This window comes from Melanostigma gelatinosum (genome assembly GCF_949748355.1).
Source record: "Melanostigma gelatinosum genome assembly, chromosome: 1".
Lineage (NCBI taxonomy): Eukaryota > Metazoa > Chordata > Actinopteri > Perciformes > Zoarcidae > Melanostigma > Melanostigma gelatinosum.
The window spans coordinates 22,682,541-22,698,256 of record NC_136634.1 but is presented as its reverse complement, the minus strand read 5'-3'; the positions used below and the strand labels follow the sequence as shown (position 1 = coordinate 22,698,256).

General features: G+C 41.9%; 1 protein-coding gene across 1 annotated transcript; it reads right to left on the bottom strand.

Annotated features, from left to right (window-relative positions):
* Window positions 1–6,327: 6,327 nt before the first annotated feature.
* On the bottom strand, window positions 6,328–15,500 carry pnp6 (purine nucleoside phosphorylase 6; the record flags this gene model as incomplete). Its single annotated transcript, XM_079283875.1, has 6 exons — window positions 6,328–6,563; window positions 7,698–7,888; window positions 7,998–8,173; window positions 12,734–12,837; window positions 12,941–13,110; window positions 15,466–15,500. The coding sequence occupies 6 exons, from the start codon at window positions 15,498–15,500 to the stop codon at window positions 6,328–6,330; spliced, it is 912 nt and encodes a 303-aa protein (XP_079140001.1).
* Window positions 15,501–15,716: the final 216 nt, after the last annotated feature.

Below are 15,716 nucleotides of genomic sequence, written 5' to 3'. Positions count from 1 at the left end.
CCGTTCAAACACACCCCCACACTGTGGCCCCAGTGCGCCGCCCGCCGCTTTTTAACCCCGCGAAGAAGCGGCAGCGGCGCTGCACTGCCGCTGGGGGCGCACACCGACCGACAGGACATCCATCTGAGTCAGCCTCCTCCCATCCTCTCTCTCTCTCTCTCTCTCTCTCTCTCTCTCTCTCTCTCTCTCTCTCTCTCTCTCTCTCTCTCTCTCTCTCTCTCTCTCTCTCTCTCTCTCTCTCTCTCTCTCTCTCTCTCTCTCTCTGTGCGTTCAAGCTTGATGTGGCTGTGTGTGATAGGACGTGTTGGGTACTGCAGTGGACAGAATGTGAGCGTGTATCTGTGTGTGTGAGAGAGAGTGTGTGTGTGTGTGTGAGCTGACTGAGTGTGTTCCTCCCTTACATCTGTGTGTGTATAAGCGTGCAGCTCCCCGAGCCGGTCTGCCGGTGTGTGAGACTTAATTAGAACTCACACACTAATCACATTTCCCACACTGCCTCCAGCCAGCAGTGATTAGCCCACATAATAAATGTAAATTCTAGAAGAAAAAAGCCACAGGATCCTATTAGGAGAATGAGGATTAAAAAAAAAAGAAGTGCTCATATGTATTTCTTCAACTCATTTACTCCAAGAGGTGATACTATTCAGGATGAAGTAATAAGACTGTAATGATCCCTAGAAGCATATTCCTGCTGTTGGATGGAATCTGCAAAAATACATCTGGTTAAACAGAGAAGAAAAAGAGAATCAATGCTTTTTTCAACTGACTCGCAGGTCTTAAAAGAACTGGGTGTTTTTAGTGGTTAATTTTTGTACTAACTCCTGTGTTTTTTCTACTAGATGTCGAAATGCCTGTTTTGAAAGTGCAACATTCGACACAATCAACTGTGTCATTAAAATTGTGTCATCGATCAACTTCATTGCAACAAAAAGTCACGTTTTTTTCTCCCACTAAGGTGAATCAGCCTTTTTTTTATTTCAACAACTCCAGAGGGAAATATATGTCTCGTCAGCAGTTTAATGCACACTAGCTGGTGACAATTAGCAGAATTAGTTGTGAAATAAATACTGCAGCTCCTCAACACCCCAGGCCAAGTCCTTGTTTTAGATATAAAGCCACCTGCTGGTTAGAGTCAACGAGGTTGGCCCGGAAGCTACAGCGACAACTCCGGCTCCAGGCTTCACGTGAGGTGGTCTGACCATGGGCCACAGAATAAAGATGATTCAGACAAACCCGGCTTGGTTTGTCTGAATTATTTATGCATAAAGATGCGTTGTCGAACTCGACCTCGGCACGTCTCCTCCCGAGGTCGAGGAGCAGTCACTTCCCCCGCTCTGCATGCCGGTACAGTATGCAGTAATGACACACTCGCTGGCAGCCGACTCCTCTTGCAGGCAGCGCGCGCGCGTGAAAGTCACCGGAGAGCTCCCCCCCCCCTAACTGACGCTGGTTTCTTACGCTTGTCAGAAGTCACGTCAGCGGTGCTGTACTCATAGACTCAGCGCGAGCTCAGGTTCATGACAGTGCACGAGCGCAGCACGTGTGTGTGTACGCGTGTGTTTGTGACACCAGTGTTTAAGAGCGTGGACTCAGCAGAGCTGTCCCGCTGCATTTCATCAGCTGCTCTTTTCACCCTGTAATAATCAATAGCTGGCTTTGGGCTCGCTTGGCACGGCGACAATAGATCGATCAACATGACAGACGGGGCCTGTCGCCATCCTGCGGGGACTGCCACGTAAAAAACCCACTTCATTCCCCTCTCTAATGCTCTGTAGTCTCACCTATCGTCTCGTCTTTATCAGTGTGCCTGTCTACCGCGTCCCTCCATTCGTAGCAGGGGGAGCCCGCTATTTTTGCATCCTATACACGCACGTATTTCGTAGTGCGTCTCACTTTTGTCGCCACGAAGCCGAGTCGCGTGAACGTGCGCACGTGCAATTTCAGCCCAAGTTGGAGGTGTTGTGTTTGCGCCTCCCTCGTTCACTTGTATGAATATTTCAGCTCCGCAGTGGGCTGCACCTCTGCGCGCCGTTATGTGGGTGAATTATGGAACGGAAAGGAGCGCGGGCGCGGGCGCGGAACAGCCGTTTCCACTTCATCTCAATCTCACGGCGTCTATTTGAGGTGTGTTTCAAGTGAAGGATAAGAGGGAAGCTGAGGACAGAGCGAGTGGATGCGTTGGTGTGTGTGTGCGTGTGTGTGTGTGTGTGTGTGTGTGTGTGTGTGTGTGTGTGTGTGTGTGTGTGTGTGTGTGTGTGTGTGTGTGTGTGAGTGTGCGCTTCTCCTTTATCTCCCTGCTCTTCGCGGATATCGGCTCGTTCACTGATCATCATTATCGTTGGAAGAAACTCGGGTTCTCCTTGAAAGCAGCCATGTTGATTCATTCAGGTGACATAACCCTTCAGTACACACTCAGTCACTCGCGCGCACACACAGACACACACGCACACAAACACACACACATAAACGCGTGCTGTCACCCATGACAGAAAATACCAGCATCCACATGTCATCTGCAAGATTTTATTTGACATAAAATAAAGTATTTGTACGCCAATAGATCCATAGCGGGGTTTATTGTTTGTTCGTGAATTCGATTCTAACCTGAGACCTGGACACAGTACATATTAACACATAACATCCTTCAGTTGTTCAGTCTAGTAAATGTAATCGTGTGGAAGACTTCACAATCAGAATCAGAATCAGAAACCGTTTATTGCCATTGTATGTTGAACATACAAGGAATTTGACATGACGGGAGGTGCGTAACATTTAACAACAATCAACAACAATCAACAATGCAAAGTCCTGGAGGGACCGCAGATTGCAGCCACAAACAACTAACAAGGAAATAAAATGCAACATGGACTTGTGCCCATAGCAGGAAAATACTGCGCATGGAAAGTGCATCTTCAAATTAATAACTTGCATGTAAATAACAAGATTCATGTTTATTATGGAGCAGTTGAAATTCAGATTTTACACTTCGATGATGGCAGGCTTCCTCTTTAAGCCTCCTGATGTTGAGCCTGATACAAGTGGTCGAAGATGTTGGACTGCTGATTTAGGATTTCTCTGGTCCTTTCAGCTGTAATGAATGAGACGGTCGAGGGGACCTGGCAGGAGGTTCCACATCGTCCTGTAGAAGATTGAACACTGCAGACCCAGATATTACAGCCCTCCCTGACATTACAGTGCTGTGGTCTCGTGGTGTACAAATAAAAGGGATCTAAAGGCAATCCCCCCCCCCCCAGAAAAACCTTCATACATCACATGCTTGACCAGATTAGCCTCTGACTTTAGGCATTTCTTTCAGATCAGATTTGATTGTGGACAGGCTTTTTCAGCTAAAACTCCATTGCCTTTTGAAAATGGAGATCCTTCCAGGATTGGCATTGACAACACTTCATTATCAAATACATTGAATATTTAAAATAACTAATTTGTCTACTTCAAAAATAAGCAACTCTGATTTGATCTGCAAAATATAGTCACTATGATTCATAGCTAAAATAAGTATTTATTATACATTGTTAATAACAAGCAATCACCGAATGAAGGAAAGCAGGTGCCAGTTGGTCCCAACAATCCTGTTTGATCACAAGAATAATTCTATTTTTCTCTATAATTAGCAACTGTTATTATGTGGATTCACGTCTTATACCCTGCTGGAGAAGTAACAGGCTGTTTTTTCTCCATCCAAGCACCAACATCTCAAGGCCAACGCATAAGTGCACGGTGAATACAACTTAAACTACGAACGATGCTTTCATAGGTGCTGGTTGCATACTTTGCTAAAGGTAAATAAGACATACAGCATGTACCCGTATAACAAATGTAATTTTAAAGAATAAAACAAAAAACATGTTGCTGATTCTCCATCTACAAGAGCAGGATGCTAGCCAGTGCTCATCGTCCCAGTAGGTTAAAAGTGTTGTGTGTCTATTATTCGTCATAAGTAGTGAGCTGATCACAGAATTATCTCACATTCATTAAATAGTTTATACGCAATTAAAGATACAGGTTCAGCTGTCAGAGAGCTCCCAGTCTTTTTAACACGTAGTAGAGAGGAAACCCAATGGACCCGGCAGTACAAACGCTGGATAGAAATACATACCGGTGGGGGTTGTACAACAGCCACCGCTGCTCCTATTCCTATCACATTTACTGATACATGATCTGGGATATATGAGAACATGACCAAGGGAATGGCGTACTATTATCACAAGTAGCCACCACAGTACTCTGGATTTGGACTCAAACGCAAAAACAAAAGTCAGTTTGTCATTTTCAAATCTAATTCTACTTCCTCACCATTTCCCAAACCTGGTTTCCAGCTCTCATGATACACTTGCATCACTTTTTGTGAGAGAGCAACTTGCTGCAATGATGCAAAGTGTACTCCGGGGTGTGTCGGTATACACGGTGACATCACTGCGGGGTGTGGTTACAGGTGTACGCTTCTAACCACACCAACCACAGGCAACAGTAGTCTGTCAGGGAAATATACTTGAATCTTCCAACCAGCGAGGGAAGGTGAAACACTGCTTCTCAACTGGGTGATAAGTCACTCTTTATGTGTTTCGAGGGTTCTGGTAATCCCCTAGTTCTTTTAATGATTTGCCCCAAAAGGATTGGACAGTGCTAAACCAAAAACAGTCAAAAATGAAAATGAAAGCCAATCCTTGTCTTCTATTAAAACTTTTACGATTAATAGCCAACTTAATTATTGTTGGAATGCTGTTAATCCAACTACGACTGTGATATGAAATACTACGACCAATGTGATATGAAATACTACGACTGTGATATGAAATACTACGACCAATGTGATATTAAATACTACGACTGTGATATGAAATACTACGACCAATGTGATATGAAATACTACGACCAATGTGATATTAAATACTACGACCAATGTGATATGAAATACTACGACCAATGTGATATTAAATACTACGACCAATGTGATATGAAATACTACGACCAATGTGATATTAAATACTACGACCAATGTGATATGAAATACTACGACCAATGTGATATGAAATACTACGACCAATGTGATATTAAATACTACGACCAATGTGATATTAAATACTACGACCAATGTGATATTAAATACTACGACCAATGTGATATGAAATACTACGACCAATGTGATATTAAATACTACGACCAATGTGATATGAAATACTACGACCAATGTGATATTAAATACTACGACCAATGTGATATGAAATACTACGACCAATGTGATATTAAATACTACGACCAATGTGATATGAAATACTACGACCAATGTGATATTAAATACTACGACCAATGTGATATGAAATACTACGACCAATGTGATATTAAATACTACGACCAATGTGATATGAAATACTACGACCAATGTGATATTAAATACTACGACCAATGTGATATTAAATACTACGACCAATGTGATATGAAATACTACGACCAATGTGATATTAAATACTACGACCAATGTGATATGAAATACTACGACCAATGTGATGTGAAATACTACGACCAATGTGATATTAAATACTACGACCAATGTGATATGAAATACTACGACCAATGTGATATTAAATACTACGACCAATGTGATATGAAATACTACGACCAATACTACAGCTATTACTATGACGATACTACGTCTTCTACTACTTCTTCTAATTACTAATACTTCTACAACTAATAATACTTCTACTACAACTTATACTGCTACTACAAATATCACTACTGATGAATTTTTTTAAGCCACAGAAACTGTTCAAATATCAAAATGTTCAGCTCTTTCAGGAGAGGGGTGATATGACTTTTCATATTTGTAATCTTTAAACTTTTTTCAATTTGTTTTTGAATTGGATATCTATTTTCAGCAATGTTTTGCGATTCATTTCAGTTTTCAGCATTCCAACGCATTTTCAGCAGGAACTGCTTTTTGTAGTTTCTCTTTCAATTTATAGATATTACACCGCTGAATAACAACTTGAGCTAGCTGTGAGTAATATATGCTATGGTGTCTCCGTGAAATTGATTCATGGGGACTGGATCCAGGGTTGTAAAGTCCTGTTGTGATAGCACTGAATCGCAAACTAGACGCATACAAAAATGCCAACATCCATCAAATGGCGTGGACATTTCTAGCTATTGACATTCTCAACATTTTTATCTTTACTCTGCTCCCGACCTCAAAAACCTCTCACTCACTCCCCCAGTTATACCCAAATAACAACTTATATCCACACATACCTGCACCTCATTTTTACCCTTTGTTCAAAGTCAGTCACCAACAACTTTGTTCTGAGGCTAGAAATGTATTTTGTCTGCAGATTTCAGATGAAGGTGCTCGATCTTGGGGATGAGGTGGCTGACGAGCCTCTGGAAGTCCTGGGTTCTGCGCTGGGTGGTCCTCAGCACCTGCTCGTGGTTGGCCTTCTCAACGCTGTCGTAATCCATCACGACCTTGTTGGTGACGAGGGACAGACCCAAGACACTCAGGCCACAGTGACGAGCCACCACCACCTCTGGCACTGTGCTCATACCTAGACAGAGGGGAGAAGTCCGTCTCAGGTGCACTGACTTAATCATGAGCATAATAATGACAATAATAACAATAATCAATTATGTGATTTAGAATTGTAAGAGTGTTATACTTCATTTAAAAAGTTTTTAGATATATAAATGTATTCATATACAATACAAATCATTTTCATGTTCTTTTTGTTTCGTCTGTTTCCTGTTTTATTTTGAAGTTCACTCCTCATGTGTAATATTCTCTATTTTTGTGAGTTTTCCCACCTTGATTAGTTTCACCTGTCCCTCATTAGGCCTGCTCCCCTGCTCCCCCTTCCCTTGTTTTCGTCCCGCCCACTGGAATCAGTAAGCTTTTTGTGTTATTAAATGATCAGCACTGAATCTGCCAGTCTCTGCATTCTGCATCCTTCCTGTCTGTCTGTCCTGCTCCCTGCACCGTGAAAATATTTCAAACTTACCTAAATTGGTCAAATAATAAAACATGATTTGTATTTGAACCCCACCTTCAATAAAATAGAAAAGTAATAGAAATAGAACAGGAGGTTTTAACAGTGGACAAACACAAGTCAGACTTGCATTGGGCCATACTGCATGATTCTTCTATTAAATGAGGGGTACGAATATCCGCCATAATAGCTATCGGGTCATATTGCAAAATGAAATTAAAAAGTTGTGAATGAAATGGGAGGTCTAGAGGGGATTGAAGCTGTTCTGGATTGTCTGTGAAATAAAAATGAGAAAGCTATTGACACATTTCAGATAGCTCTTTTTGTGCAAGGCGCCAGGGTACAATATCAGATCATAGTGTAAAAATAACATCTGTGCAACATCAGTCAAGCTCTATCCTGCACTGCCCAACAAATACGCTGAAAACCACGAATGTTATTCATGACGAATCTCGCTATCTCAATACCGAAGCCAATATTATCTAGACCTTGGCCTATTTGTTTATATTTTGTTTCCAATTCCAGAAGGGGCTACCGCTGCAAAATTAAAATGCTGTTTGTATTTGTTCAGAGCGTTATATCTCTCCTTATCCAAACTATGAATTCCTATTCATTTAAATATCCCCAAGCGGTTGTAGATGCACTTTCGAGACACATCAGTATCCCTTTAAGTGAGCACGAGAGAGCCGTACTAACCCACACAATCAGCCCCCAGCATCTGCAGGAGTTTGCTCTCTCCAATGGTCTCGTATGTCGGTCCAGCCACCATGCAGTAAACCCCTTCCTGCAGGAAGCTGCCGCAGCCCTGCTCCTCTGCTGTTTGCTTGACCAAAGCCCTCAGCTCACGGTCGTACGCGTCCGACATGCAAGGGAAACGCTCTCCAAACCTGGAGACATGTCAAATAAAGGAATGGGACATGGCAATAAGACAAAGATGTGGCCGATGCTCAAAGTGTTTCACTTTCAGAGTCCTGCATTGGCGTTTTTGTACTGTACCTGACGTCATTGTGCCCATAGAGCGGGTTCTGGCTCGCGAAGCCCGGCATGTTGATGTGATCCTTGATGAGCATGATGTCTCCCACTTCGTAGCTGCCATTGATTCCCCCCGCTGCGTTTGTCACGATCACAGTTTTCACGCCCAGGAGGTAGAAGACTCGCACCGGGTACGTCACCTGGAATGACAAACGCGCTATGCTTCAGAGACAGATACGGTTGTTCTTCTATTGCTCTGACGCATGTCCGTTTTTATTTGATCATTTATTTATTCTATTTTTTTTACAAATGGGAGTTACAAGATGGGGGTCACCTGGGAACAACAGTGGAGAAAATACATCACATCAGAAAGCCAATATTTTAAAAGGGACAACTTCCGCATAGACTGATCAGTAGACAGTAGATCATTGTGATTACTGCAGGTCCTTGTTGAACTGTGCATGACTGAAACAATCGTGCTTCTGCACTAAACTTCATAGGGCAGCTGATGGCCCGGCAATGACTACTAATGCTCCTTTTCACTGCAGTCACATTTTGAAATTGCTGTTTCTATTTCACATTTGTCTGTCGCTTGAATTGCCTCCAAAAGTGATTTACTAGTTTGTGCAGAAATGTTTCCAGGTACCCCGGTTTCTCCATAAGGTCAGCGCTGTCATTTTGGATGATTGGCCTGTTTGGATATGCGTTTTGCATATTGTAGCAGTGGACTGATGTGCTGTCAGTGTACTTTCGGCCTTGTCAGGGATGAAATGCAAGCACAGTTAGCTGCATATGTAATGGCAGGCCTGTGTTTGCCTTCTGTGTTCTGTGTGTGTCTTTGTGTAGCTCCACACCCTCCTCACTCTACCTGTCAGCCACTCCCTCAGCATCGGCCTAACTCCCTTCACCTGCATCTGATCACTAATCAAGCGCTCCCTCCTCATCAGCACAACTCCCCTCACCTGTTCAAGCCACTATAAAACACCTTGCCTCTCAGTCACTCTTTGCCAGATCATTTCCTTGTCTACCCGCCCGTTAGGCTGGTCCTGTTCCCGGGTTGCCCCGGCTGCCTGCCCTGCTTCGTGTCTCGTCCGTGGATTCCCTGTTGTGTTCTGTTTCATTGAATACCTGCTTCACTCTACTTCTGGTTTGGTCTGCACTTGAGTCCTCCACCACACCCCGTGACAGCAGGACTGTCTGTAGTTACACTGTAGCAGGGAGCCGTTAATAAAATAGTTGACTTCATTCAATTGTTTGCCAAAAGGCTCCTGGGTGGCAATATATATTCACTCATGTAAGTTTTCAGTCGATGATTTCTAATGTCACCGGACTAGGAAGAAGACAAAGAGCAACACAGAAACAAAAAGGACTTTAAAGAGAACAAGATTAAGAGGGCACAGCCATGCTAGCGATCGATTGAGGTCCTTGTGTAAGATGGGTGAGGGCTGTCATCGTAGTTCAAATTGCAAATAAACAAAGGGAAATGTAGTTTGAATCGAAAACAATCATCAGACACTGTGGATATATCAATCAAGAAAATCTGAGGGTGTACTTTTCTTGCAGTGTAGTTAAACATTAGCAGGCTATTAGCATGGGCGATTAACGACATAACTGACCCAGAGAAACGTACATGAAACATTGTGGCTACAGGGAAAAACATTGCTGACAACATAAAACCCTTTGAAAGGTCTCCTGAAGGAGTAAAATTAAGAGGAGATTGAACTGGGGACCCTGGGAAATTAGATACGCTCCTGTGGTTTGATGCTTTGAGCTTAATGTTAACAGCAGCATGCCCACATGCCTACTATGACAATGCTGTTTTCATGTTTAGCATTTTAATGCTCATTTGTAGCATTGACATTTCGGTGTAATGTTTACGATATTAAACATGTTTGTCAGCATGCTAACACACGCTAACTAGCACTAACCACAAAGTGGAGCTGAGGCTGATGGGTTTGCCATTATTTTTTCAGGGTATTTATGTCAGTGCAGAGACAAGGCACTGGAGACGAGCTGGAAGGCAAGGTTCTTTTACCAAAAAGTAATAAGCAAGAACTCAAAACGACTCCAACAGGGAGCGAACCAAAAATCCAAAAACTGTAGAAAGGCAAAGTCACTAATCATGGAAACAAACACGAGGAAAAAATACCAGAACATGAAGCACACTCGGGGAAGGACAAATACAATCTGACAACCAGAAGAGGGAAAGCAGGAGAGTATATGTGTGTGGGGTTGTCAGCGGGAAAAGCCAGGGGCAGGTGATTGAACACAGGTGAAGTGAATGAGAACAATCAGGAGACACACACACACACACACAGACACATGAGGCAAAGCCTAACCGTGACAATTTGACCGTAAAGCAAAGTTTTTCATTAATTTAAAACGAGATCATCATCATTGGAGGTAAATAATGTGTGTTTTTTTTTACTTGAAAAAAGCGCGATAAGCTCCAACTGCCATGTGTGTTGAAATGTGCCTTGAGTGGAAGTTTGTCTTGAATGCTTTTATTATTATTTGATATCTTTTTAGTTATATGATTTGATTTTGCTTCATGTTGTATTTGTTTTCAGTCCAGTCGACAGTTTCAATTTGCGAGCAGTTTGTTTTTGGAGTTTAACCGAAACCAATCAGTAACTGTTCATGAATTATTTATGGCCTAGAAGAGTCAATATCTCCCATTCACTGTTGTTTTTCCCATCCATCCAGAGGTGCACTTTATGGTTTCGTCTGTAGATCAGCATTGACTTAATATCTTGTAAACAAGCTTGGTCATGGTGTTTGATTGCAATTAAAACCTGATTTCTTTTTAGTTTAGAGGGTATGATTTGTATTTTGTCTAATATGTATTATCATTATCTAGCCAAGATCTTCCTCATTGTCAGTGTTTAAGTTCACTTTGTAAAAAGAAAAAAAAAAAGGTTTGCTAGTGTTGCTTATAAAAACTGATTCTCGCCTGATCTTCTGTTCAGTTTAGGATTTTGTTCAGTTGGCCGAGAAAGTATCTCGGTAATATTGTCTTGGGAAGATTCACCGTAGTTGGCTTGGACAGAAACACATCTTCTAAAGTTCAACTCATGTGATGATTGAACTGGAGGAATTTCATCCATTATATCTCTGTCTAAAGTCCCAACCGGACACAGGAGGGTCATAATGCATCTGGCTTTCTATTGCTGTATATATGAAATTGGATTTTATGATTCAGTGGAGTTATATGGATCATTTTATATGATGGCACATCACAGCTGGTAATAAGAAATAAAACCAGGATACAGTGTCTCCAGAGGCCAAAGGCCAGTCCCGTATCCACACTATGACACACTGGGTGGTTTCCTTACTGCCATCATGATTCTGCAGCTGATCATTCAACACACACAGTAAATTGTTAGCCAGTTGTGAGCCATAATATGGTCACATATCAATTTACACAACTTTATATTGTCAAATGACAAAATCATGATTGAGGATGAGATAAAAGCTTAAGCGTCTCTGAGAGTCGTTTTCTTAGAAAGGGTTTGTAAAGACGGTTTGAGCTGTTGAATAAAATTTTCAGAACCAAAATAATAGGTTTTACAGACAATTTGATATTAGTACTAGTTACAAATACTGTATACAATTATCACTAGGTCAATGTTCTAATTGGAACTTAAAATGAAGAGATCATGTGGTGCAAGATGAATGGCGTGTCTTGTAAAGAGCCTCCCTCTGTAACACAAATGACAAAGTTAGTGTTTGCTCATGTCCATGATTTAAAGATTTGGCCTACGCCGAACAAAAGCTGTGAATGTTTATCTCAAAGTGATTGATAAAGTCAGAGTTGAAACTGTCGGCTTTGACTCGGTTATCCTGTGTCGTATATCATTCACATCAGCAAGTTTCCAAAATGGCTTGTGACATAAAGTGACACAGAAAGTTGCTCATAAGGAAACTTAGAGTAACAAATGGATATGTCTGCATTACTGCAAACAAAACGGTGTTCATTCCAATTTAATTTTAAGTCAATAAATGAATTTACTTCCAGCTTAATGAATACTAACATAGATAAATCCAGTATACAAACAATATCATTCTAAGATACAACACATCATGTTTTAGCCATGCTAGCCGACATGGATGGCAATAGTGGGTCCACCACTTTAGTCCAGACTGCATATCTCGATAACTTTACATGGATTGCATTGAGATTTGATGATATCTGAATATTCCTCAAACACAACCGGAAGTTTCACATTTGTGACTTTGAGTGTGATGTAACAACATATATGACATGGGTTGCCTTGAAATCTGATGCACACATTCACCTCCTTCACCCTCAGGATTGAACTGTAGTAATATTATTAACAATAATTGCTGACCCCTTTTATTCCCTCAGGCATCATCATCAGGTCATCATTTCAATGTTTTACAATACGTTGGACAAAATGCATGCAAAACTAATGACATTCCCATCAGCCTCAGCTGTAGTAGGGCTGATTAGCAAATGGTAGCATGCTAACATGCTAAACTAAACTAAAACGGGCGAACCTGACTCCTCGTCATCTTAGTATGTTTACTGTGAGCATGCTTACCTCAGCATTTAACTGTCAATTACAACATCACACAGCCAATAGTATGGCTGTGGACCTTTCATCTTGTATTTTTTTTTTTTATACAATTTTGATAAAACCAGTTAATTCTGGTTGTTTACAGCTCAAATTAGCGATAACGCTGTGCTGGTCTTACCAATAAAAAAAGTACCCAAAGCAGTATGTACTGTAGCGTACCTTGTGCATGTTATAACCCTCGTAGAAGTGGAATCTCCCCTGCATGCAGACACAGTCACGGCCCTGCAGCCTCCCGAACACCAGCTGCCCGGCATGGCCCGGCACTGCACGGCACACATTCAGTATGAGCGGCTGCTAGCATGCTTATGTACAGTTTCCAAAACACACGCGTTTAAGATAATATGCAATTTGTGAGAGACAACTTACCGGTGCTGGCTCTGGTGGGAAAACCTGGGATATCCCCATACGGGAACGTGGTCTTGTCATCCAGCAGGTCAGCCAGTCCGCCCAGGCCTGAACCACAGATGATGGCTACTTTAGGACGCTGCTCTGTGTGGGCCAGCAGCCAGTCTGCTGTCTCCTTATACTCTTCATAACTGGAGACAATCGGAGGAATATTGATTCATGGTAAATATTACCAAACCATAAATCATAGAAATACTATTCAACGTAATTGCTTTTTTTCTAACTTCCAGGCAAAAAGCAAAACAAGTCAGTTTCATTTAGCATACTGGCGATTTTTGTTCTGATAATAGGAGGGGAAGACACTTGGAAATGCAGGAGTGAAAGTGCATGGAAAGGAACATTGTGGAAAAAATAAGAATAAATACAACATTGGGCAAAGCACTTATTGGTTTTTACTTTGCCATGTACCGGCCAAATTATTTATCAGGGATGCTGATTACATTGGAAAGGCCTCGAGGTAGAACATTATACAAAGTCTGAAACAGTCTGTAATTCTGGTTCTAAATCTGGTTGTGAAGCTATAACATTGCCAATGAGCCCTCTGTGCCTCAAGCTTTGTCATTAAAACACAATGACACTTTAGGCTTCAGCCTTCACCGAACCAATCTGCAGTGGAGACGGATGTTCAATCTTGCCACATTTTCCCCTTGTTGCCCTTTTTCTTTTTTTTCCTCAGCTCCAACCGGAACTGGGAAATCTTTTATATCGGTAGGTATGTTGGCACCAGAGAGACAGGGTGAAGTCAAAGTGATGAATGTGAATAATGCTGCAACTAAATATCTGAGTTGTGACTGGCATTAAAACTTTGTCAAGACAAAAATAAAGCGGATGTGTATTCCTGTATTCAAATCTGTGGAAGAATTATCATAACACATGATCGATTTATATACTGTGACACAATTGTTGCATGGCTGCCATTACCGGCTTGTCAGTTGCAGAGGTCGCCTTTCACATACTTCTTCAGATGGTAATGGCAGCTTTACACACAAACACACAACCACACTCACAATCAGACATACTTCCAGCTACTGTAACTTCTGCCGTTCTGTTGTGATTCAGACACAGAATCACTGTGGGTGCCAACATAAGGCGGGGAAGGGATGAGAGCAATTCATGTTTGTGTAACGCAACAACTGAACGTAATATTTTCTTATCATAAGCCCGAGAAACTGAAACCAGTGTCCAGTGTGTAAACCTGCCATAGAAATCTCGTATCCTACAAAAACATGATGACATGTCATGTGTCTGTCATTCTGCGGTGATGTTTTATATGAGGGTCACTGACATGTTCCTATAAACAAGGAGGTTGAAGAAGAGGAAAACCAAATGATGTTGTAAATGTGTCCAGCTGCTGAATTTACAAATAGCAAACTAAACTGACTAAACTAACAGCTAACGACTTCACACAACAAACATTCTGACAATGACTGAACCTCCAACATAATCGTAAACCCCTTTCATTAAAGAACAAACCTCTCACATCTTTAAAGATTCAGTCTGCAGCAGCATCTTGTTATTTGCGTCCTAATGACAGTTAGTGGCGGGAATCTCCTGCTGTTTAAAACAGTTTACACAAAACTGATGCTAACTTTTTATTGCTTCTATTATCTCCACAACTGTGTTTTAGCTTACTGAAGCTAAATACATTTTACTACACCTATGGCAAAGCTGTGTGAATTTCATTTATTTAAAAACCTTGCCCTAACTTTACCCTAAAAATAAATAAATGATCACTTAAATGACACATTTCACCGAAATAGTCATACTTTCCAATAAATAGGTATCGGGACAATTTTACAATAATTAAATAACAAGAATATGGAAAGAGTAACGGGTTAGTTTTACTCTATTTAATTAATTACGATTTTTGCGGAATATATACATCATTTTTATTATTTGCCAAAAGCTATTTTAATGCTTGTTACTCTTGTATATCTGTGTAGTCATCACATATCATGATCAGCCAGTTCACACAGGCTTTTGAAAACACAGTAGCCTTTGCATTATGTAACAGCAGAGTAAGAGATTTAACGAGGAGCAGGAAGTGAGCTCGTGGGCTCTCCGTTCTCTGGCTCTCGCTCTCGCGGACCGACCGGCTGCGCGCGGAGCTGTCCATGGTGCTGCCAGGAACTTTACATTCAGAGAGCGAAACAGAGCAGAGAACTGGAAAGACCTGATTGGCCTGTTCAGTGAGCAGCAAATATATTTGTCAACGAAATGAATTCGACTTGAAGAACACACGGCAGATCCACCACCTGTAACACACAGTTACGTCAGAGTGAGAGGCGTCATCTTGGGAGGGAAGCCCTTATAGAGGCTACTAATCCTCAGAATAAAGCCTGTATGTTGCTTTAGCTCTGGCGACAGGAACATGAACACAGCACAGTCCACACCAAGATGCGTTTGCATGGACTGTGGCCTTGACAACCATGAAGCTCATTCCACTCCGGTCCACCAACATCAACATCCAGCCTTATCTGTCTTACCTGCACTGACTGGTGGAGGAGGATGCCGCTTCCATATCTGACGACGAGCGGGACCAGTCTACTGATAAGACGCTTGTTTATGTCTTGTTTGACAGACGCTGCCGTGCTGAGTTCAGGGTGGTGGAGCCACTGCTGCTGCTGCTGCTGCTGCGGATGGATGGAGTGGCGGAGAGCGTGCTGCGCGCCGACGTCACGGTTTACACAGGGTTAAGGGGGCGGGGCTTAAGCAGACTGCCGGTCCCTTTGAAGAA